General features: G+C 45.6%; 1 protein-coding gene across 1 annotated transcript; it reads left to right on the top strand.

The window, feature by feature from the left end:
- The first annotated feature begins 1,031 nt into the window (after positions 1-1,031).
- Positions 1,032-24,444, top strand: LOC310691819 (cathepsin D-like). Its single transcript, XM_083471982.1, has 9 exons — positions 1,032-1,181; positions 7,915-8,065; positions 8,470-8,593; positions 11,726-11,844; positions 14,394-14,593; positions 16,578-16,706; positions 20,401-20,596; positions 21,470-21,568; positions 22,411-24,444. Exons 1-9 carry the CDS (start codon positions 1,120-1,122, stop codon positions 22,663-22,665), a joined length of 1,335 nt encoding a protein of 444 aa, XP_083328108.1. The 5' UTR covers positions 1,032-1,119; the 3' UTR covers positions 22,666-24,444.
- Positions 24,445-25,544: the final 1,100 nt, after the last annotated feature.

Raw genomic sequence — 25,544 nt, 5'->3', positions numbered from 1 at the left:
AAAAGTGTGTCACCAACATGAAAAGTTTGGAAAGCTCTGGTTTAGAGGGAGAAAACATGGGGAAGGGCGAGGGTGGCCATTCAGGTGAGGTTTCAGAGACATTGGCAGAGGAAAGTTGCCATGTGGCTAGAACCTCTTCTGGCCTGTGGAGATTTTTTTAAAAAAAGATTCAGACAGCTGCCTGTTCATCCAATGAAAAAGCCATTACTTCTGAGGCAGTCCTGGTTCTGGCCTACTTAGCAAAGCAGTGCTATGGCAGCAAGTGCAGCTGTCACAGCGCTGCTCCATTAAGTTGGCAGGTAAGGTCTGCACTGCAATCCTTTCATTCCAACCTGATCAATTCTGCTTTTTCAGGACTGCTCTTATGAATCACACCATAATTTCTGGTTTGTCTTTAAGGGCAGGTCGTGACACTTCAACCTGAGCTCAGGTGCTTTCCCCTGAACACCCTTGGACACCTTTTGGCTGCTTCTCCTCAGTCTGAGGCAAATCAGAGGGGAATGTTGGGGCTGATGTGTGTTCTTAAAAAAGGTTTTCCAAATCCATGACCAAGGGGGAAAAGGGGAATTTCCAAGCTCTGCCCCCCTGAGACCAAATGATGGGGTATGTAATTAATGAGAACCACAAGGAAGATGCCCACAACTGCCCTGCCTGTTTGATGTCTTTGGGGGCTGTTTTGTTGCTCTACCTTATGAAGAGCTGAACCACTGGGGATGCCAGCCAATCATCAATGGAAGCCCACAAACTACCCAGGAGGTGACTTCTCCCACACAGCGAATCAGATTCTGAACCCTAGAAATCCAACATTCCTCCTCCTTCAGGTGAAACCCTCATCCCAGGTGCTCTTAGCCAGTCAGAACAATTTGTCTCCATGAGTGCATGGAATAATTGCAGGATGAACCTATTGGAACCACGAACCCCAATAATTGCAGGAAATAACTGCCTTCTTAACCAATCAGGATCTACAGCTAGCATTCCTGAGACCAATGGGCGAGGCACTCACCGTGCTGCTACCCAGCCGGTCCAGATATACATCTAGTCCACCCCTGAGACAAGTAAACCGGGTGCCTCCAAGACAGAAGGAAACACTGCTGGAGGTTGCAAAAGGACCAGCTGAAGATGGGAGGCCGGTTCTGTGTCATGCTGCTGCTGCTGGCGGTTGGGGCTCAAGGGCTGATGAGGTGAGAGAAAGCAAGATGTTTCTTAAGCTCCATGGTGGGAGAGGTTAGTGGGGTATTCCAGTAGCTAGGATTCCTATGTGGAGCGACAGTTTTGAGTGGGTCAGGGATGCTAGACCTCCAGGAGATAACGGGACAACACAGCTTAATTTGAAGCATCAGCTGGTGGAATGGGTAGCTTGAGTTTCCTGAAAGAGGCGTACAGTCTAGTGGAAGGCAAAGAGACAGCTCAGTTTTAGTAGAACATAGGGAGCTGTGGTATACGGAGGGCTTATCCGCATTTATTCTTTTCCCACTGCTTCCCCCCAGGGGAATCTTTAGGGTGCAATCGGAGCAAATGGCAATTTGGGTTTCCCCTGGATTGCCATTTGTTCTGATCTATCACTAAAGAGTGGGCTCTCCCTTGGAAAGGAATAGGGCAGGAGGAAAGCTGCTCAGACCTGCACTTTCTAGGCACAGCACTAGTGGAAGTGTGGACGAACCCAGGGTCAGACCATTGGTCCACCCGGCTCAGTATTGTGTTCACTGCCTGGCAGCCCCTCTCCGGAATTTCAGAGCACCTCTCCCAGGATGGCCTGGAGATGCCAGGAATTGAACCTGGGACCTTCTGCATGCAAAGCAGGTGCCGTACCACAGAGCTACAGCTCTTCTTCTTCTTGCATGGGGATGTTCCAGGTTCAATTCCTGGCACCTCCAGTTAGGTCTGGGAATATCCTCAGCATAGGCACCAGCTCCTGGAGGCTTAGGTCCCTTCAGCCCCCACAATAAAATATTTGATACCAGAGTTGATGGGCATTGCTACCTTTCCTTCTTTTCCATGTTTGGACTTTGAAGCCCTGTAAACAAACTTATAAAAAGTTCGATGGCAAGAGAGCTGGGATTCGGCAAAACCTCTGACATTGTTCCTTGCGATTGGAGTGGAGAGAGAGAGAGAGTGCCAACTGGGCAGGTTTATGGAGTTCTGTTACAACAAGTGAGGAAGCAGTTCCCAGTTGCTTAAACTAGGAGCACCTAATTCAGATGACTTGGAGGGTAAAGCTCCACACCCAATGTTGTTGCTGTTGTTGAATAAATGAATGAATGAATGTTGATTATCACAGCTAAACAGCCAGCATAGGCTGCTGCTGTTGTTAATTCGCCCTTTACCCCAAGGTCCTAGGGCAGGTTACAACAATCAAAACAATATTTAAAAGCAATTTAAGACAAATTACTGTTGTAGAAATAAGGTGGGTCCTAAAAAAATATGCCCAAGCAGGCAAATGCACAATTTTGCAGCCAACCCTCGCTGATTTTAGGCGGGAGGGAGGGGGAGGAGGCAACAAGGTGCATAGAAATTTGGGGTTTTGGAAGAGTTGGGTTCAAGTCCCCTTTTGGCTTTAATAATTCAGAGTAGCCAAGGACCAATTAACAGTCACCCGCACAGAGCTGTTTGGGGGATAAAAAGTGGGTAGGGGAATAAACCTTCACCAGCACTAGGTACCTCTGTTGCTAGGATTGGAGGCAGGGTTTATCTGGCACACACATCCCAAATATTTTATTCAAGTTGGCATCCCTAGTCCCCAGCCTAGAGAGCCTCTGCCAGTCAGTATCCAGCTAGATGGACCAATGGCCTGGCTTAATATCAGTCAGAATCCTATGTTCTTGTGTAAGAGAAGAGCGACTCACTATGGTTTTCCACTACAGACTGGGAAGGGAGAAGGGACTAGTGGTTAGAATGGAAGATCAGAAATCTCTTGGGATTGCAAACCAGCGGGTTGAAGCAGAGGCCGATGGGCCCCTGAGAGGTGATGAGGGAGAAAGAAGGCAGGTTGTTTTGTGAAAGAAGGAAGACCTTGTGAAATGCAGCAGCAGCATTAAGAGCCAGGCTTAGAACTCCAGGATTCTCAGGAATAAAGGTTTGGATTAAATGATAGCGGCAGGCAAAGTTATGCTGAAAACAAAGTTCCCACACCCTTTTCCCCCTCCTGAAGACTGCTGTGCTGAATTACAGGCAAAAGTTCAACAGGAGAAGCTTTCCACATGCTCCAGCTCTATCCCTGGGAAAACTCTGCCTTTTGAAATTGTGTCTGTCGGACAGCTGCTTTAAAAATATAGATGCTGCGCCAAGAAAATGGGTCACTCTCCTAGCAAGACCTCAGGGATAGTGGAGGGTCCAGTCCAGGAGAGGACTGGATTAGTGCAGGACTTCCCATGATGTTGGTTTTCTAAGGGTGCCTCCAGACTGCCGGTATTTTGCTGGAGGGATTCAGGCACATAAGAAGTAGATTAAAGGCTCTGCAGAATGAATGCTGATTGCCATATAACCGCCCTGTAAACAAATTAGAATGAATGCTCAATAAAAACAGGAGGCAGTCTTAAACCCCCTCATAAGCATTGTGCAAACAAACCAGGGAGCATGCCAAATAAATAGGTCACTGGAGGATCCCCTAGCGTTGCCAGTCTGAGTGAGGTTGCCAAGTGACATGCTCCTTTGCCTTTAACAGTAGGTTGATGTGTGGAAACCAGCCACTGAAGCTTTTTCTGGGTACAGAGGTAAATGTTATTGATTGCTAGCGTCTGCCTGTCAAACTGAAATTTTAAATCCCACCTTTCCTTCAAGGAGCTCAAGGTGACACGCATCATTCTGCTCTGCCCCACCCATTTTGTCCTCACAACAGCCTTGCAAGGTGGGTTAGGCTGACCAAGACTAAGGTGACCCTGGGAGCTTCATGGCTGACTGGGAATAAGAACCCTGGTCATGCAGGTGGTCCTAAGTCCACCACTCTAACCACTGCACCACGCTGTCAAAGGCGCAGGAGCAACAGAGGCGGGTTATACTACAAACAGAAAAGTTGGCACCCCTCTTACCAAAACCGAGGCACAAGCACATTGTTTTCTGAGTGGGGAGTTTCAGGTTATCAGTTTGACAGTGGGAGTCACATAATGTCACACCAAACCTTTACCTAGCACGCACTTCCTGTCTGCGCAAGGTGCTCGGCCTCAGCGCTCCGCGCTCCGTTCTGCTGAGCCAACATCCTTCCGCCTCCCAGCCCATGAAGGAATACATTAGCCAAAGAGCAAAACAAAACACCTGAGAGCAGCCCTCGTTAAGGAGGCCCCTGTAATTATGACACCGATACTTGGCCATCACCCAGCCGTAGGTAGGAGGGATGGGCAAGGGAGATAATTACAGATATGCTGCGCTGCTCATCAACAGGCAGGGCAGGACATGTGCGCTGGGGTGGTGAGGCCAGCCCTTCACCTGGGGTTGGAATCGGAGCTGGCAGGAGGCAGCCCCTGGAGAAGATGTGCTTCCCTGCCTCTTCCATAACCACAGGGGAGGGATCAGCTCCCTCTTTTGCATAGGGCTCAGATGACTGCCTGGAACCCCGTGGGTGGGGAGTTTTCCCTGGCAAGAAAATGGGATTATCCCGGAAGAACTTGGTGGGCGTTATGCTCTGCATGACTCTTACCTGCCCTGTCCTGAATGCAGAGATCTGCCACCTCTTTATTTGTCTTCTGGTATTTTTGAAGACACATATATACTGTGTGTGTGTGTGTGTGTGTGTGTGTAAAATAGAACTTTATTGAGGTTGATAATGAGCCAGCAAAATTTTCGCCAACTTCTGCCAGTCACAGAAATAGGATTCTACAGTACTACATTTTGCTCTGCGTGCTTTTGGAAGAGCAGGGGTTGTTTATTATTATTATTATTATTATTATTATTATTATTATTATTATTATTATTATTATATTTTATTTTTATTTGCACTAGTGTGGCTAGGAAAAAAGGGGGCCATTTTACGTGCCCTACCAGTTTCTGGCTCAGTACTGCTGTCACCCCATAGACACCCTCTCCCTTCTAAAATAACCCAGGACCATTCTTAAATGCAGGAATGCAGAACTTGTGACCCTCCCAGTGTTGCTGGACCAGGCCATATGCCACATCGTTCACTTAAAGCATTCTTACGCCACTTGAACAGTCATGGCTCCCCCTCCCCCCAATAATATCGGAAACTGTTAAGGGTGTTGGGAGTCGTAGCTCTGCGAGGGGGTCTCCTAACCACTCTCTACACCCTTAACAAACTACACTTCCCAGAATTATTTGGAGGAAGCTGTAAAATAGTGTAAGAGTGTTTGAGATGTGTGGTATGGGCAGCCCTCCTTGCCCATGCTGGCTGGGGCTGATGGTAGCTGGAGTCCAACAGGGCTGTTGTATGTTCTTAAAGGACTTAGAGCACAGGCCCATGACACAAGTTTGCACAAAAATTGTGAACACCCCCCTCCTTTCCCAAATAATTAATTCCATTCCTTTCCCAAATAACCCAGGCATCCTAGACCTGGGCCCCATAGCTAGTGTCTGAAGTCTGTTTTTGTCATAGCTGTCAATGTTTCCCTTTTTAAAGGGAAATTCCCTTATTCCGAATAGGATTCCTCGCAAGAAAAGGGAAAAGTTGACAGCTATGGTTTTTGTTTGTTTGGCCAATTACCTTCACCACCAACTACCTACCACAGGAAATGGGGGGTGGGGAGGACAGATGGATCTGTGTGGCTCTCCAAATGTTGCTGGACTAAAATTCCCATCAGCCTCAGCTCCTCCCAGTGACCTTTACATTCAGCATTTATATTCAGCATTCATCCAGATTTGCCAGCACAAAGCTTGCATGGTGGTTAGACATAGGGCATTTCCAGGCCACCTGTTTATTGAGCATTCATCCTGATTTGCTTGCAGATGACATTGGCTGATTAATGATGATTCATTACCATTTGTTTATGGTGAGGTTAATTGACATTGCATCAAAGCAATTGTTGTCCCACACTTTTCCTGTGGGGGCGGGGCGAGGGGGGAATAGTTATAGATCACCAGTGTAGGGTAATTCATGAAATACTTGGCCAGATCCCCAGATCCAAAGCTCAGGGCTAAACATACTCTCCAGCAAGAGAAAGCCCCCGGCAGTGTTTAAAAAGGCACAAAAGCAAGCAACACTGTAGCGTGGGGATTTACAGTGTTAAACCTTTTAGTATCCCGTTAAGTCCACTACCAGAGCTTCCACATTTCTACCCCACTTAGAATTGATCAGACCACACACCTTAGTAAGTTTTAAAATGCTTTACCTACAACATTCCAAAGGTCAGGTTCATGCATCTATCCATGCAGCAGCAAGTGAACACAGGCAGGAATCTTGGGGTACAAAATATAGTGAAATAGCTCTAAGCATGCGGTCTGGGCTTGTAGCAAGCAAGCTCAGGCATGTCATATCTCAGAGAGTTCACATTGTTTGCTCTTTTACCATGTGAGGGGGATGACCTAGCAGCTGAATCTGGCAATTCTGTGGTCTTAACCCCTTCATGCATTAACTAGCCCTATGACTGCTAGTTATATTTGACTGTAATTTCCCACATTTCCCTATCACTTTCATTATGGCAAAAAGTTTGATATTTTGGGGGAGCGAGTTTGTTGTGCAAGACCTCCCAATCAACTATAACTGGGCATTCAGAATTTGCCAGTATGTAACTGAATCCCACCAGAACATAGCAACAATCTGGAAGCATCCCATGTCAAAACTTGCTTGAGTAGTTCTGATTTCACCAGGCAATTATACAACATTGAATATTCATCCTGCATTCGTCTTGATTTACTAGCAGGGTTTTTATATGTCTTCCCATTATTCATTTGTCCTTTCCACGTGTTTCAATACATGTTCACATCACTTTCCTAAACCAAAACCAAAATGGATTTGTTGCACTAGGGCAATAGAGTGCTTTAATCCACTTTACTTGTGCAAATCTCAGATGCCTCCAGATGGTTGGTATTTTGCAAAAGTGATTCAAGTGCATACTGGAACATTATGCAGGAAAATGGTTCCATAATTAAATCTATAAGCCTCCCTCCTCAACTAAGTCCTTCAGATTTTAGCCCCCATAGTCATCTAAAAGCAATAATTAGGGTCTGAGACAAAACAGTAAGGGGGGAAAGGTCCCTCTCCCCCTGTAATTTGAGCACTTAGTTCCTGTACTTCACTGCAACGAAGCCTTCAGTTTGTGGAACTGAGGTCACATCCACACCATCCATTTAATCCACTCTTACATCATGGAGTCATGGAGAACCTTGGGAACTGTAGTTTGTTAAGGGCACTGGGCATTCTAGGTCTGGGAGGGTCAACACCGTTAACAGTTTCCAGGATTCTTCTCTGGAAGCCAGAACAGTGCTTGAAATGTAGGGTTATTCTGGCACCTGAAAATCCCACAAGCACGAATCTGAGGGCCCTGGCAGTACCAATACAATATTTAAATAATAGTAGTAAACAAAACACTTGGTTTCCCTTTCATTGCACCTAAAACCTGCTGCCTGAGGCAGCCACTTCACTGTCTAACACAGGGGTCAGCAACCTTTTTCAGCTGTGGGCCGGTCCACCACCCCTCAGACCATGTGGTGGGCTGAACTATATTTTGGGGGTAGAAATGAATGTTCCCTCAGACCTTGTGGTGGGCCGGACTATATTTTGGGGAAAAAAATATGAACGAATTCTTATGCCCCACAAATAACCCAGAGATGCATTTTAAATAAAAGGACACGTTCTACTCCTGTAAAAACACGTTGGTTCCCGGACTGTCCGCGGGCCAGATTGAGAAGGCGATTAGGCCGCATCCGGCCCACGGGCCTTAGGTTGCCTACCCCTGGTCTAACGAAAGGGCTGGTCCTCATAATGCATTCCTCCTGATAACTCTCCTCTGCTTATTTTCCTCTCCTTGGCAGGATCCCACTGCAGAAGTTCCCTTCAGTCCGAAGCCGGTTTGGCCGCTCAGGCCTCCCCATCGCTGACTTGTTAAGACGAGGAAGAGTCAGGTCTGGGTCACCCTCGGAAGAAGGTTCTGTCGCCCGCCAACGCCTGCACAACTACATGGATGTAAGTACCCACAAGTGGCAGATGGTGCCCATTGGGACAGGAAGGGCAGAAGGCAGGGAGCCCAACAGGAGGCAGAGGCAAAGCCCCTGACAGGCACCAATTAATTCTAGTTTTATCCTCATTCTCCTCTCTGCTGATTTCTGAGGGGGAGGAAGCTGATGGGCCGTGCCCCCTGACCCCCCAAATGGTGGGGGTAGGCTGAGCTTGTGGGGGGGAGCAATGTCCCATTTGCTCTAGTGGAACAATCCCCAGTAGTGCCTACTCACCTTCCCTAGGGTATGGACAGAAACTAGGATTGATGGCACCTTATACAGGCCCCCTGTCAAACCTGGCACCAGCCCTGGGAAATGAGAGGCCATTTGGGGAATTCTGTGCTGACCCCTTCCTTCCCCATTCTACTCTAGGCACAATACTATGGACAGATCTGCATTGGAACCCCAGAACAGTGCTTCAATGTTGTCTTTGATACTGGTTCGTCCAATTTGTGGGTGCCCTCCTCTAAATGTTGCCTATTTCACCTGGCATGCTGTAAGTTTGTTTTTTATTCTTATTGGCTTTCCTCACAAAAGTGACCCCAAGCAAACCCACAAGAGCAACAAAACACTAAAACCAAGTATAACAAACAGCTGGTAAAAACCTGAAAACACAACTATACAACATTCTTGTTGCTTTGTAGCTCAGTCGGTAGAGCATGAGACTCTTAAATCTCAGGCTCATGGCTTCAAGCCCCACGTTGGGCAAAAATTCCTGCATTGCATAGAGGGGCTAGGTGACCTTCCTGGTCCCTTCCAACTCTATGATTCTATATAAAAATCGGGTCTTACAGATCCCACCCCACTGTAAAGGCCACAATTGTCTGAAACCCTTCAAACTAAGAGCTAAAACCCTGGTTCCAAATGAATTGGCACCTAAAAATAGGTAAAGATGGCACCAGGCAGGCCTCCCTGGGGAGAGAGTTCCACAAGTGGTGATCTACCACTGAAAAGGTCCATTCTTGGGGAATGAGGTGGTAGAAGTGTATCTAAGCACTACAGTGGAACCTTGGTATTGGAACTTAATCCATTCCAGAAGTCCGTTTGACTCCCGAAACCATTTGAAAACCAAGGCGTAGCTTCCGATTGGCTGCAGGAGCTTCCTGCACTCAAGCGGAAGCTGTGTCAGATGTTTGGCTTCTGAAAAACGTTCGAAAACCAGAACACTTACTTCTGGGTTTTCGGCGTTCAGGAGCTGATTTGTCCATCAACTAAGCCGTTCAAGAACCAAGGTACCACTGTACTCTAGTTGTTTCTATGGATTACTATTACTAGTTTTTTATTTTATGAGAATCAGTGCAATGAACCATACAGCCCCTTGTGCTGCAGTTCCCAAGCACCAACCATAATTAATTATTCCTAACCATAGTTCATGATTTCCTATGAATGCAGAGATGGCTCCTGTTTTGCTCTTCCTGTAACACGAGCAACAGTGGCAAACCATTGATGCTTGGCTTTGTTTTCTGTTCAAACTAGGATTTATGGTTTGTTTTGCTATCCCTTCTGCTAGCAAAGGAGCAAAGAGATCTTTGCAATCAAGGGTCACCGTGATGTGTGAATGCATCTACAATGCTATTTTTATCAAAAGAAAACATGTTGTCGTCTTGCCAAGATGTCTCCCCCCTGCCAATTACCCACTTCCAATCCATTTCATAAAAATATAAAATATTGGGAAAATATTGCTCAAACAGAAGAGTTTTACAGTGCTGTAACACTATAACGCTAATTTTAAAACAATGAAAAGCTGTCATTACACACATTTTCCTTCTAATTAAACACTTCCCATATGCACTTCAGATCAAAAACAAACTTTTAAATATATATTTCTTGGGTAGCAATGCACAATCACACTTACATAAATGAGCTTCCAGCGCTAAATTAATCATTGATATAAGTACCTATTTATATAGTTTGAAACCACTCAGGCGAACTGAATCTTCTCTTTATTCATGCACAGCTGCTCTGTCACAATGCCCACTAGTGGTGCGGATGTAGCATAGCAGCATAAACAGACAGAAAACAATACTGTACCCGTGGTAGTGTGGAAAGTCAGTTACAATTCTCCTTGTCGCTTCCAGGAAAAGAGTAATGGCTTATTCATGCTCAGTGCATCAGTCTGGAAGAGGGATGGGGGAGAAATCTGATTCAGTTCGCATTTGAAGCCAAATTGGTCAAATCTGCCCTTTCTGAAACAATATGAGAACTGAAACAGAGCCATCCTTTCAAAATTTCCATTTCTCCAAATGTTGTGATGCAAATCTCCCACCAAACAGTGTTTACAAAAAAACATATGATGGGGAAATGTGTGTGTATACACACACACACAACATATTCAGGTGTGTTATGTTTGGAAAAATGCTTACAGAAATGTGCACATGAATCAACACCATGTACAAATAGGTGGTTATTTAGGAGACCTTTGCACTAAAATGCTGAATTATTTTCATGTGGATGTTTTGTTTTTCTAAACATTTCAAATGGCTGCAGAAATGTATAGAACCGAATTTAAGACTGAAACAATGGGAAATTGAAAGAAGTACTCTGGAAGCAGCCCGGAATAAACACTGTCCTGAGTGTCTTGCACCAAATGACGGTTCCCTAAATAAACAAACAGAAAAATACTAGGGTCAGGGATAGTAATGAGGTTCCGGGGCCAAATCTAGCCTCCTAAGAGATGCCAACCAGCCCCCTGTTGTGGATGACTTGAGAAGCTGGTTCCACCTGAGACAAGAGAACTTGCTGGCAGGCCATCGTAAGGGTTATGGGTGAAGTGGGTGCTAGACCACGCTTCACCCTCTCCTCAAAGTGTTGCCGTTACCAGTGTTCTAGAGCAGGAGTGAGGAAGTGGATGTGGCCACTGGCCCACCCTCCACTGGCAATTTTTGGCCAGAGGGCTGGGCCGGCCAGCTGCCAGTCACCTGACATCATACCATGTCAAGCGATTCTGCTTCGAAGAAAGAATCAAGAGTGCATTAATCTTCCTTGGCACTCCTGGGTTGAATTCAAACTTCTGCTGCACTGGCTCGCCCTTTGTAAGCCCCAGCTCAAATTCAAGCCAAAGATTCCTGCCAAAAGCAGGACTTGCATTTGGGCTTTCAGCAGGAACCTTGGCAGCTACAGGTTGAATTCGGCTCCTGGGTGGAAGTGATTCCGGTGAGGCTTGGCATTTGGTGCCCACTTTAAAAGGTGCCCAACCCCACTTGCAGATGAACCACCAGAGCAGCATAACTCTAAGGCTCCCTGTCGTTCCTTTGCAACCCTGGCTTTGCTTACCTCACACCTGACACCAGATGATGTCAGATGGGGGCTTGGGGAATAACAGACTGACAGGCTACACCAGTATCGCTAGCTGGCCTGAGATTCCCCATCCTTGCTGTGCAGCCTTAGGGAGGAAGGCCTTTATACTCTTCTTGATCTCAAGAAAAGATCGAGCAATTGTTGAATGGTAACAGGACAGTGTCACCTGTAAGGTAGCTGCTGCTAAGGAAACCATAAGCTTTGATGATGAGGAGGAGGATGCTAATAACAACAATATTTTTAATAAAATGTTCCTGGGAGCTAGAAGCGCTAGAGTTGAAACCAACCCCTATCCTGCCACCACACAGACAGCTGCTTTCTCTCTCCTCAGGGGTACACAGTCACTACCGGGGCTTTTTCTCTTTGACTCACAAGGCCAACAAAGCCAAATTTGCCATTCACTATGGAAGCGGGAGTCTCAAAGGATTCTTGAGCGAGGATGTTCTGAGGGTGAGTACAGGGGGCTCAGATGCCTGGGTTCTTCTCCAAGAGGCAAGATAAGCTTAATCAATGGGGGAGGGAAGATTTCTGTACGATTTACCTTCAGAACGTGACTTCAGTGCCAGGTCAGCCCTGGAAGTTATCATGGGGAGGGGATGGAGGATGGGGGAAAGCACCCAAGCATGCAGGGTGTCTTTTCCTTCACACCGAATCACCATTATCGGCCCACAAATTCACACACCTCTGTGATAGCTTCTAAGAGAGAGAGGGAGTTGTGCCTGGGAAATTTGCACTCCTTTTTATTAAATGGTGGAGACCATGGCCCTTTGGGTGTGAAAGTGATGAAGAGACTAATGTTTTAAAATGTTATATACATATATGAAGGTTCCAGCTGTTGTGTTGTTGTTGTTGTTGTTGTTTGCCAGGGACAGTTTCTGTATTCTGGTCCCTGATCCCAGTAAATCACTGCGTCTATTTTTGCCTTTTGAGTATTGTGAATGACATTTTTAAAAACCCACAAAAACCCACACAGCCTTTATCCTTTACCCCTGAATAACTGTGAGGCTGACACAACCAACTAGGTTTTCATAGTGTTCACCATGACTTAGACCTCTGTGTAACTTCTGTGTGGCGAGTGCATTTTTGTGTGCCAGCAATCCTCTCAAGTACCACGGGCTTAACTGGGCTTCTGCCAAATCCTGTAGCCCTTCAGCTTTCCATAACTCTGGTACAGGGATTGCACCCTAAATCTCTGAGTGAGGCTGAAGGCATTTTGACTTTGCTGCGCATACATGTAAACAAAAGCTTAAGAACTGGTTGTCTGTGGCCTACCCGGTGGAGTGGCCAGCTGCCAGACCCCTTCACTACCTACTAAACATGCATCACTGTAAATGCAAGGGAACTTGGGAAGCTGCCTTATGCTGAGTCAGACCCAGAGGCACAACCTTGCGCCCAAGGTTGAGGGCGCCCAACACATGTTGCACATATGGGACGCCATGTGTGTGTGATGCACTCTGCACGCATGACGTCACATCATCAGGGGGAGACGAAGTGTGGAGCCAAGCGCAGGCTGGCTTCAGTGGCCAGTGACTCCTCCTCTCTCGTGCTCAGGAGAAGCCTGTGCTGCGCTCAGCACTGAACTCAGCTTCCTCCACCCCCTCAACACTGAGGGGGCCTGGCCCCTTGCCAACAGATACTGAGGAGGACAAAGACTCCCCGGCCCTAAAGAGTTGGCACGCCTGGTCACACCACTGGCCCACCTAGCTCATTATTATCTATGCTGACTGATAGTGGCTCTCTAGGGCTAATCTCAGATAATCTCAGGCCTACCTGGAGATGCCAGGGATCAAAGCTGCATGCAATGCAGATGCTGTACCACCGAGCCATGGCTTTCTGAAGGCAGCCCTGTTTAGGGAAGTTTTTAATGTTTGAAGTTTTGTTCTGTTTTTAATGTTCTGTTGAAAGCCGCCCAGAGTGGCTGGGGAAACCCAGCCAGATAGGCAGGGTAGAAATAAATTATTATTATTATTATTATTATTATTATTATTATTATTATTATTATTAGTATTATTACTACTACTACTACTACTACTACTACTATGCCCAGGACATCTTGGGCATCCAAGCCGGCCCCGCTGAGGGCTGCTCATGACCAATGGGCTTTAGCTGATTCATTACTGAGGATGAGTCTGAAGTGTTTGTGTTTACCTTTGGAAGGCATGAGAAAAGTGAGATAGGCTTTCCTTCCAGTGTAACCTCTGACAGCTTCTGTTTGTTAAACTGTAAATTGTCTAAGGCTTACTACTCCAACATCCTCCAGAAGGCACTTTGAGAGATGTTTTCAAAATAGGCAAACTTATTTAAATTATATTGATGGATTACAAAGCTACATGATTAATCAACTAAAAATCTTGCAGTGGCTATGAGCCTGAATTAAAATTTTTCAGACATTCATCATGGCAATATATATATATATATATATATATATATATATATATATGGCATCATTACATGAATGTAGCACTTTGCAATATTGCCTAAGCAAATCCTAAGAGCAGAGCATATTTCAAGATAGTTTCTTCTGCATTTGGAGAGAGGAACTGTGGTTTGCTTAAACTATGTTTCGGAACATGCCAATATCTGAAACTGCAGTTTGATCCTGGCTTACCTTCACTATAGTTTACCAGATTATAATTTCTGATCTCTTCCTCTGGTTCATGAAAGAGAAGGAGGGGGAGCACACAACCCAATGGCTTGCCATGATTCATTCACATAGTGGGGAACTACTGTCTTCTGTTACATCTCAACCCAGCTACAGCCGAATCCCAGTTTCTCTTCTACTAGAAAGTAAGCACTGGATCTGAAGGAAGAAAGACAGGTGACACCACACAGGGATTCAGGGACAGAGCTCCAGGCTTAAAGATGCAGCAAGAGGATGCTAAAGCCTTGGTCCTTCAAAACTGAGCGTTGTAGTGGGTATCAGGTTTTTCTAATTCAGAGATATGTGAGTATCTGGTCGATGGAGCAGAAGACATGATGCTTACCTTCTCTCTCCTCAGATTGGCAACTTGAGCATTCAGAACCAGACATTTGCCGAGGCTACAGATCTGCCAGGTTTGGTTTTTGTAGCTGCAAAGTTTGATGGCATCATGGGGCTGGGGTATCCCAGCATCTCAGTCAACAATATCACCCCACCCTTTGATAACATGATGAAGAATAAGCTGCTTAAGAAGAACGTATTCTCCTTCCACCTCTGCAAGTAGGAATCCTTCATGTTACCTCCTCCTTTCTCTCATCTCAGTCTTACCCTTCCCAAGTCCCAATGCATCCCTTTAGAGATGCATCCAATGTTAGCCACAATCAGAGTAGACTCATTGGAATTAATTGGCATGACTAATGTAGCTGTTAACGAAGCTCTGGCATAATAGGATCATACCATCGAGTCCCAATTAATCTTGCTGCCCTGTTCTGGACCAACTGAAGTTTCCAAACCATCTGCAAGGGCAAAAATTTACAATGCATGAGAAACTATTTGCTTTTCCTTCTCAGCTGCTGTTTGCATTGACTCAATCTTTCCTACACTGAACATGCCCTCAAAAATATGCTCACATGTCATTGGATGTTAGGATTAGGCACACTCCATTCTCAATAGAAGAGAAGAACAAAGAGCTTCTCTTAGCAAGCACAGTGGTGTCCAATGTTGGTGCCTTTTCCACATTGATGGGGGGTGGGGAACATGCCTGCTCCTTTTTGCTCTTCTAAATGTGGCCACCATTTTGTCTTACTTGACACACCCCATGGCACCCATTTTGTGACTGGCTCTGAATTATCAGAATTCCAAATGCATCCACTAGCCCAAAAAGGTTGGCAACCTCTGGCCTAAGTAAGCTATTAAGAGGTACTTTGAGCCGATGAGTCATCTTGTTGCAGCAGGGTAGCTCTGGGTGACATCTTTTTATGCAGGAATCTGGGCTGTCAGTTTTCCAGTTGGCATAACATTCTTCTTTTCAGTGACTCACAAAGACTGGTTTAGGATTCTGAAATGCCTCTGTGTATACAATACAATTAAAGAGAATGTTGATTGCCAGGTGGAGTTCAGTACGTCCTGCCATGTATATATTCTGGGTGGATACCGTCACACGTTATAGGTACATGTGTGGGATGATGCGGATATTTTCTGTGCATTCTCGGTTGTTCCTCGTCTAATGGCAGGTGGTTCCATCACTCTGGTGTTTCATGTAACATGACAGCTTTACTGGGTCTGCTTCTTTTTAGTGACAGAGTACTGGAAAATAACATTGTTTTGGTTGTGTCCTTGCTGTTGAACAATTGTAGAGCTCAAAAGGTCCCAAGTTCAATTGCTAGCATTTCCAGGCAGAGCTCTTGTCTGAAACTTTGGGTAGCTGCTCCCGGTTACTAGAGACAATACTGAGCATGTTTAGCCATTGCTCTGACTCAGTATGGCAGCTTCCTATGTACTGTATTTACAGCTATACAGGTTCAGTAGGTGATGAAGAATCACGCCACTCTACCCAGAGGCCATGGTCAATCATTCCTAGCCCCAAAGCAGTGTCTGCCCATACCCTCAAGATCAAGATCTTAAACAGCTATTTCGCCAGCCAAGAGCCTCTCAGAAATCTTTCTCAGTCAGCACTAAAGCTCAAGCCACAGTTTGTTCAGATTCAAACTGTCCCTTTGAGCCCCCACCCGGTGATGGATGTGACATGTTAGAGGAGCATGGAGTGGCCATTGCTCATCAGAGTCCATTATCCATGAGGCAGGGTTGCCAACTGACCAGGGGCTGGGATGGCCTGAGCTGCTCCTGTACCCTTTAACAGAAATTCAACATGCAGAAATTGGCAGGTGAAGCTTATCAAAGGAACAAGATTAAAAGAATGTCATGGATTTGAGTGACCGTTTGCAATTCCAAGTGTTCCCTTTGAACCACTCTGAGAACTGTAGCTGCAGGAAGGGAACAGGGGTCTCCTAACAATCCTCAGCTCCCAGAATTCCTTGGGGGAAGCCATGACTGTTTCAGGTGGTATCATAGTGCTTTAAAGGTATGAATGTGGACTTAAGTTGCCCAGAGGCAATCTATATATTTATGCCAATGTTTATTCAACTACTTAGAGGTGTGAGGGTCCCCCCCCCTGCCCCTTTCCTCTTGCTTGCCTGCTCCACACACATACCCATTGTTGCTCCTCAGAAGAAGCGCTTTTTGACCCTTCTGATTCTTCTCCTAGCACTGACAGCGGCTATGAAAACAACGGTGGCGAAGTGGTTTTCGGAGATATCAACCACGATGCCTATGAAGGGAAGCTCCACTACATCCCAGTGTCACGCAAGGCTTACTGGCAGATCAAGATGGACAAGTGAGTGCCGCCATTTATTTCCTGATCTGTTTCTGGGATAGATTTATGTACCACTTAGTCATTCACATTTCCAAGATGGCGCACATAAAAACAAAACAATTAAAAGCCGTCATAGAACTGAACGCTACCTCAGAACACTTGCTGGAATGAGAAAGTCTTTTGTTGCATGGCAAGACTGAGACTAAGAAGGAAGAAGCAGACAGGCAATGCTGCCACCCCCTGCACTGGCAAGTGAAGGCTGGGTGAGGGCAGACTGGGGTTGCTGGGTAAAGTGCCACTCTTGCCCCAATGGACCAGCCTCTGCTGTGCATTATTGAACTGTCCAATTTTATAATTGGGTTTCCCCGCAAGGTCAATTTAGCATGCGAAAGTGGGTCAATTTTATTTTTATTAGACATTATATTCCATTTCTTTCTAACCAAATTAATTGTTTCAAGGGTCTCCCGCATTTTCAAATATTTTGATCCTAATATTGTCCAACCCACCAAAGATGCTGTATACGTATTCTAAAGTTGCCCAGGTTAGATAGTTAACACCAGATATAGGTTTCCAGTCTTTGGCACATGGCAATTAATAAGCACGATGGTATACCAAATCCGAATTTGGAGTTATTTATTTTTGGCAGAGATATTCTTGGAGTTGCTGAACTGCAAAGACATTTCCTAAACAAACAAACAAACAAAATATTTTTTGAAAATATATTCCAGATATATAAACTAGAAGTCCTCTCAGAATATAAATTCTTGCACGAAGGCAAAGTTGAGGGGTTTTTTCTACCCAATTTTGATTGTAGCCACACAAACACACTGCCCCCCTCAAGCCATGCCTGCTGCCGCCAATATGGATCCCAGAAGACAAATAAACCAGAAATCAACTCCTGCTTTATTTAAAACAACCAGTGTTTAAAAATTCAAACAACAAACCATTAATTTTTAAAAAATATTGACATCCTGAATATGCAGTGAACAAAACACTTTTGCTGATGGTACTTGAGTGTAGACCTAGAGAATAGCACTTCAAGTCATCAGTGAATAATAGTTATAATTGTCAAACATATTTCAACCTTACAGCCTTCCTCGGTGGCATCAGTGTCTAAAATGGCAGATTTAGCTGCTTGGGAATTTGATAAGATAATTCAGGCTTGCATCCATCCAAATTAATGTCCTAACAGTAAATATATAATTGCATTTCCATTACTCAGCATGATTGCAATACCCCCCACCTGAAAAAGATGTTCTCAGCAAGGCCACATATCTCTATTTGCCATCTATGAGAAATGTTTGTGTTTAAAGAATAAATGTGAAGCCTAATGCAGGAAACACTCTACCCTCTGGACTCTTGGGTACAGCAGCCCTTTCCTCTCAGTGATGCCAAGTTGCAGTTATCCTGGTGGAGTTTTCCGCCAGACCATCTGGGGAGTTCTGCTGGTGTGGCTTCATCTCTGCCAGTGGAGATACACAGGCTTTGCCAACCTGGTGCCTGGCAGATGTTCTAGACTACAACTCCCATCAGCCAGTGCTGGCTGGAGCTGATGGGAGTTGTAGTCCTAAACTTTTTGCAGGGACCAATTGGGGAAGGCTGCCTTAAGGATGCTGGGCTGGTGTAATTCAGATATAGGATCTCACCCTTAAACCTGAATCGCACTCTGGCTTTTCCAGACAACCACTTTACAGAGCCATCTTGTTGATTAAGGATATGTTCACATTAGGGACTTGCGATGCGATGAGGGCATTTCCCCGCCCACTGCATTTCAAGTTGCATTAGCATGGTGTTGTTCTCATCAGAGAGCGCGTGGGGATGTCTTCAACGGTTGTACATGACCTATTTGGTTTCCCCTGACAAGGTCAAAGCCACCATGGTGCAGCCATTAGAATGTCAGGCTAAGATCTCAGTGACCAGGGTTCGAATCCCCACTTTAGTCATGAAGCTCACTGGATGACTTTGGACCAGCCAGTCACTATCTCACAGCCTAGTCTGCCTTGCAGAGTTGCTGCAGTGGTAACGTGTGTGTGAAGGGGAATCATCCGTACTGCCTGAGCTACCTGGAGGGAAGGTGGACTAGAAATCTAGCAATATAAAGATTTGGTATTCTCACTATAGTAGAGTATGAGTATCTAGCAAAAGAGTTCACCCCACATCTGTGTGTGTGTGTGTGTGTGTGTGTGTGTGTAATTTGCAAGCCACTGTTCTGATTTAACATCCTCCCAAGGCAGCAAAAAAAAGCATAGTATTACAATAAAATATAAAATTAAATTTCAAAAATGCAAGAAATCAGCTATGCATTATTGAAATCTAACAACCAGTATAAAACCATTTCCAGAGCCTCAGTTATAAACCATGAGTTCTGAGTACTTGTGTAACACGGGGCTGGCGTTCCATATGCTACCAACATTGCTGATGGTCCCGGTGTTTTTTTTAAGATATTCAATAGGTTGTTTGTTTTGCAAGAACAGCACTAACCACAAGAGGGCAGTGCTGCTGCATTTTCAACCAACTTTCCGATATATATATATATATATATATATATAGTACTTTACTTGCTGCTCCTGTTTCCTGAGGTTTCTGCTATTTTTGTACTTTGCGTGTTCTCTTGGATATTATTTCTGTTATTGTTGTGGAGGTTTTTTTTATTGTAAGTTGCCCTGGAGGCAAAAAAGCTGAAAGATGGGAAATTAAATGTTTTCAATGAATAAATAAAAATAAAGATGTGCTGAGTGGAAGCGGAAAATTCCAATCAATCCACGCATCACCTTCAGGGAAAAGTCAACCGTTGGAAACCTGACATCAAGGACACTGCTAGGTCCAAAACAGACTCAGGACATGAAGAACCTTGGGAACTGTAGTTTGTTAAGAGTGCTGGGAACTATAGCTATGTGAGATCAGCTACAGTAGCTCCTAGGATTTTCCAGGCCTGTTAAAAGGTCTTTGGGACGCGGGTGGCGCTGTGGGTTAAACCACAGAGCCTAGGACTTGCCGATCAGAAGGTCGGTGGTTCGAATCCCTGCGACGGGGTGAGCTCCCGTTGCTCAGTCCCTGCTCCTGCCAACCTAGCAGTTCGAAAGCACGTCAAAGTGCAAGTAGATAAATAGGTACCTCTCTGGCAGGAAGGTAAACGGCATTTCTTTGTGCTGCTCTGGTTCGCCACAAGCAGCTTATTCATGCTGGCCACATGATCCGGAAGCTGTACGCCGGCTCCCTCGGCCAATAAAGCGAGATGAGCGCTGCAAGCCCAGAGTCGGCCACGACTGGACTTAATGGTCAGGGGTCCCTTTACCTTTACCTAAAAGGTCTTTAAATGTAACAGTATAGAGAGAAACAGCACATGAAATTTTTATGCAGGGGGCTCAGTGCAAAAAAACAAAACAAAACCCAAGGGCTCATGTCCCTAACAACACTCCCTGCCTGATATGCTAGTTTTCTTGGTGCGGAGGTTTATTTATTCAATTTGTGTGTAAAGAAGAAAGAGGAACAGCCCAGACACAGATTCATCCACACCTTCTGCTGTTGGTGAGTACTAGATTTTAAACTGCCAATCCCAAGCTCTCTCAGTGGTGTGTATGAGTTTGGTGGTCAGAGTCCTCCTGCTCACTAGCTTCTGGTTGTCTGGCCACAGGTGTGTCCTCTCAACTCTCATCAGGCCTCTAAAACACCGTGAATAAAGGTTGCCAACCACTTTCATTTCCCCTCTGTGTAGGATAACTGTGGAGAAGCAATCCAAGAGTGAAAAATGTTGGCCGTGGAGGCTGTTTGACAAGGACAATTCAACGAAGTTGTGCAAGGACAGTTGCCAAGGCATTGTGGACACTGGCACTTCTCTTATCACAGGGCCTAGTGATGAAATCAAAGAGTTGCAGAAGGCCATTGGGGCTGAACATATCATGGGAGGACAGGTAAGGAAGAGGCAACGTGTCTTGGATCTTTTAATGACCCATCCGAAACAACAACAACAACAAAACCTCCATGCAGAGCCTTCCAAATTAACAAATCCACTGCTTGGTTCTGGTTTCATTGGCTTATTCTCTCTGCTGTCGATCTGTCGGCGTGATATCCCATCATACTCTAATGTGACCAAGAAGCAGAACTCAGTCTAGGGTTGTGCACCTGAAGGAGTGAGTTTATGCAGGACCATTTTCAGTGACCAGAGTCAGCAGAGGCGGGAAGTAGACTTTGTTCCTATTCCAATGGTATACCCAACATTCTTTTGCTTTCTTCCATAAGAATTGGAAATCTTATTACAGTATTTGCACCTTAAAGTCCTGCACTTAAGAGGCCAGCTTTGCAGTGAGGCCAAAACCTGCCTTCCTTCCCCGACCCTGGGGCTCTTCCTGACCACCTGTTTTTTTGATCATTCATCCTGATTTGCTTGCACAAAGCTTAGCATGGAGGTCAGGTTATGCCTGGTGTTTGTTGAGTGTTCTTTCTTGTTTGTTTGTGGGAGGTGATTTGACAAGGAACAGCATCAAACTGTGGGGTTCCCTCCTTTGCTCCACATCACTGACTGCCATTGGCAGAGAAGGTCGCCCTGTGATGATGCAACACACTGCATTTGGCTAAGGAGAGAAGATGCAATCCCAAGGATGCCATTTTCAGCGACAGCTCCTCATCTGCCATGGAGTCTAGTACCTTCAACCTCTGGCAAAACGTGGTGGTGGGAGTGAGTGGAGTTTGGGGTAAATGCCCTAGCATAGAAGAGGTGTGTTGAGAGAAGAATGGCTGTCCAATCTCTTCCCTTCCTCATGGCACTCTCCTTTTCCCCACCACAGTATGCAATAGATTGCAGTAAACTTCCTGAGCTACCAAACGTGACTTTTCATCTTGGTGGAAAGCCCTTCGCTCTGACACCAAAGGACTACGTTCTCCAGGTAAGAGAGACCAACACAAGACCTTTAAGGAAATGGTGGTGGCTTTAGCAGAGGGTTGGTTAAGATGATCCTTAGGATCCAATCAAACTTTACAATTCTATGAGTGTATAATGCAGATGGGGCCTTAGACCCTAGGCAGTGACAGTCAGTCCGACTGGACAATACTGGCCAAGTGAACCCATGGGTCAGGCTCAGTATAAGGCAGCTTCCTATGTTCCTCAGAACTCCTGAGTGAGAGTGAGCCCACACCTTGTTCAGGAGTATAGGTGGGGTAGGAATTTGGTTAGCATTTTAATACACAACTCCCTATTTTGCACTTCTTGAAACAATATGTAGACCAAACACAGCTGCCTTTCGAAATCCACAATTCTCCATCCAAATACTACATACAGAAATGTCCACATTTGGGGAAAGTGAGCATAAAAATGCACATGTTCATGAAAATAACATTCAAAAAAATGTGTTACAATAAGCTAAATTGCTTGCAAAAATGTGTGTGTTGGGGAAATTTCCATGCAAAAATGAGAATAGCTGCACATTGCAGGGCATTGGACTAGATGATCCTCAGGGTCCCTTCCAACTCTACTATTCTACGATTCTATGAATATAGGGAGAAATTTCCACTAAATACTAATGAATTTTCATGAGGATCTTTCTTTAAATAATGCAGAGGTGTGGGGAATTGAATTTAAGATGGAAAAATGGGGGAAAGGGGAAATATTCAAACTGACAATTACTCAGCGGAAAGGACTATAGTGGCATTGCCTAAAGTCTCTAGAAGCCTGTAAGCCTCCCGCGACGGCCTCCCATTGAGCTGTGCTATTTCCCTCCCATCTTCACAGATAACCCAAGGAGGAGTGACTGTCTGCCTCAGCGGCTTCATGAGTCTTGACATTCCTAAGCCCACCGGACCACTCTGGATCCTGGGTGACGTTTTCCTCCGGCGCTTTTACTCAGTCTTTGACCGAGATAATGACCAAGTTGGCTTAGCTGTCTCCAAACAAACCATATGCGGTGCAACTACAGCTGCAGTAGCAGCTACACGGGCTCCACAGGCCACAACTCCAGCTGCAGCCACCACGACCTCCGGATGTTAGCTGTCCAGTGTTCCAAGTGCTGAACTCAGGAACGCAGCAGGGTTGAAAAGTGTGGGGGGGTGTATTTGCATAGCAGCAGGGGTGGGGTTCCACAGCATGGGATTTGCAGTCACCCTATTTCTCAGAACAGCTCCTTTAAAAAAATAATTACAAGTTTCTAATCCTCACAGTGGCAGAGGAAAAGATGATGCACCTTGGAAAGTCCCCTTGGAACTTCAAATACATTGCTGTGTATATCAAGTGTGCAGGGCTTCTCTCACCGAGTTCTCCTCTTCCATCCTCCTCCCCAGCTTGCTGATCCTATGCATGTCTACTCAGAAGTAATTCCGGTGAGGTCAGAGGGACTTTCTTCCAAGGAAGTATGGCTGGGATTGCAGCTTTTAGAGTCCTGTTTGCTACAGCAAATGCAGGGCAGCCACAGACAATGGGATCAACAAGCTGGTGGGGGATAATGCTTTCTTCATGTGACTTGATAGCTCACGGCTTGATGAGTCACCCTTGGATATTTAAGGTGATGTAACATTCTGAGCCCATAGCACAGGCTTTGTGCTTTGTGCTCAGAAGGTCCCAGATTCAGTCTCCGGCATGCCTAGCGAAAAAGAGATCTCAGTTATCAGGACCGTGTTACCAGATCTGCGAGTGTGTCTGTATGCATGCATGTGCAAACACGTATCCTACATGCGTATTCACAGAAAATCTAATTTTGTGCAATTAGCAATGCTACCCTTGGGAACTGTACTGGAGACGATTGTGTGTGTGCGCGCGCGCGCGCATGCGCATGTGCACGCACACACAAAATTGCTTTGCTTTCTTTAACACCGATTTAGTGGTGACCAATAAGGATTCAGTATTAGTCTACTTGCTCCTGAAATATTGTAATATAAGTAGTGCAAATATTGCAATGCTGCAACTATAATATTTATTCATAAAAGAATAAAGTCTGGAAGGAAATAACACACCAATATAAAAATGATTTTAGAAGCCACCGTCATTTCAGAAGCTTGAAATGCCGCTACAGAGACTTACAGGACAGAAAGGGTTAATAATGCTGGCGGTGGCTGATGGGAGATGTAGCCCAAAACATCTGGATGGCATCACCTTTGGGAAGGCTGCTCTTGTGGGTAATGCCTTCCTTTCTCCTTTATGAGATTGGTTCATAAGCCCTTGTGCATTTTGAAATGAATATGAAATGCTTGTGCTTAGGATCAAAGCTCACCTAACATGGGAAGGTGCTTGGATTTGTTTTGCCAGGAGCAGCACTAGGGACTGATGAGGGGAGGGAGAGAGGCTTTCACTCTCTCACTGAGTACTGCAGCACTCCTCCCAGGCCCCCACTTGCTGTGGCATGCCACCCTATCCTGGCTGCAACATCCATCAGTATTTGCCCCCTGAATCTCAGCCGTTCCATTATAAAGTTCCCATGCCTCGCTTCCACAGCTGCTGGGAATGCGTGGACCAGGCCCGTAAGTGGCTCATAGCACGATGGAGAGGATGATCCATGTGGAGTTGGTGGCAAGTACTTCTGGACATTACAGAAGGACAAGCAGGGTGGCTTGTTTCTCCATTACGTCAATGTGCACTTCCCAAGGGGAACTGATAACGTTCTTAAGAATTCTTGCAACTTTTAAGACTCTTGCCCTGACATAGCATCTCACGTCCCAAGCAAAGTCAGAGTTCTTCTAGCTAAGTTAGCCTACTAAGCTTTTGTGTTTGTTTCCTAATGTTTCTAGTTGTGTTCTTGTTCTGTTTCCCAGCCCCGCAAATAAACACCCTTTGTTTTAAGAAGTCCTGTTTTGCCTTGGATTACTGAAACGTTCTGGCTGGCAACTGTGTGTGTCTGTGTCTAATCTACATGATGCTATACTATACTCAGACATATGCTCTTACAAGGGTGAATTGATGTGCTCAGGACCAGCCAAACTGCACAACCTTCACAGTAGCTTGGTGGAGGGGAGGGAGGTAACTGTTTTCCGGGACACCGATGAAGGGGGTGCAGCCATTCAGGAGGACAACAGTACAATATTTAGGGCCAGCCCCTTGATCACGTGGCAGTTGCAGGAAGAAACATCATCTGGGTCGCCTTTTGCAAAGTGGCAGTGGCTGCCTGTTATTCCTTGCGCAAAGAAAAGCAGCTGAAAAGCCCCCAAAGGCACAGCGAGAGATGATGAGGTAAAGAGAGAGATTTTTAAAACCCTGTCAGTTGGACGCACGCGCATACCAGCATGTTAAACAGCCTCGTTTGTTCTGCGAGACCCTGTTTGATCACCGGAAAGCATCTCTTCGCTGCTGTCTTGTAATACCAGGTGGGTCCCTGCAGTGCCTGACAGCTGTACAAGACAGCTCTCCCCAGCGCTCCCGACAATTCACTCTGTGCACCAGACGCAGGGGCTCCCAAGTTTAATTAGAATAATTGACACTTGTTTTGGAAATTGGCTAAATAATAACTGCACAGCATGCCAAGCTTGTGAGCAGGAAGACTGACATCAGTGATGGGGGCAGGGACTGTCCTTGGTTTTTTGTTTTTGGTGGGGGGGAAGGGTGATGGGAGTGGCAAAAGGGCATTGGGGAGCAAAATATACTCTGAAAGTTCGAGCAAAGAATGTGAATTTAAAGGGTGCAGATGTTGTATAGCTGACAGCCAAAAGCCAGAGTGCTGGACTAGGAGCTGGGAGACCAGGGTTTCTATCCCTGCTCAGCCATGAAGTCCACTGAGTGATATCGGGCCAGTCATTGTCTTTCTGCCTAACCTTCTAGAGAGGGTTGTTGTGAGAATAAAAGGGAGAGTGAGGAAAGTGTTTGCACCACCTTGAGCTCCTTGCAGAAAAAGGTGGGCTATAAATGCAGTGATAAAATAAAATGTTTTCTGATTTCTAAAGAAG

The sequence above is a fragment of the Podarcis liolepis genome (assembly GCF_965112155.1).
Source record: "Podarcis liolepis genome assembly, chromosome: 13".
NCBI lineage: Eukaryota > Metazoa > Chordata > Lepidosauria > Squamata > Lacertidae > Podarcis > Podarcis liolepis.
The sequence above is the reverse complement of the archived record's forward strand: the minus strand, read 5'-3'. Positions and strand labels throughout refer to the sequence as shown.

Bases quoted from the DNA above. Each gene is read 5' to 3' on its own strand.
- LOC310691819 (XM_083471982.1), top strand. From the start codon at position 1,120: ATGGGAGGCCGGTTCTGTGTCATGCTGCTGCTGCTGGCGGTTGGGGCT. The intron at 16,707-20,400 runs GTGAGTGCCGCC...CCCTCTGTGTAG, and splicing joins TGGCAGATCAAGATGGACAA to GATAACTGTGGAGAAGCAAT. The intron at 20,597-21,469 runs GTAAGGAAGAGG...TCCCCACCACAG, and splicing joins AACATATCATGGGAGGACAG to TATGCAATAGATTGCAGTAA.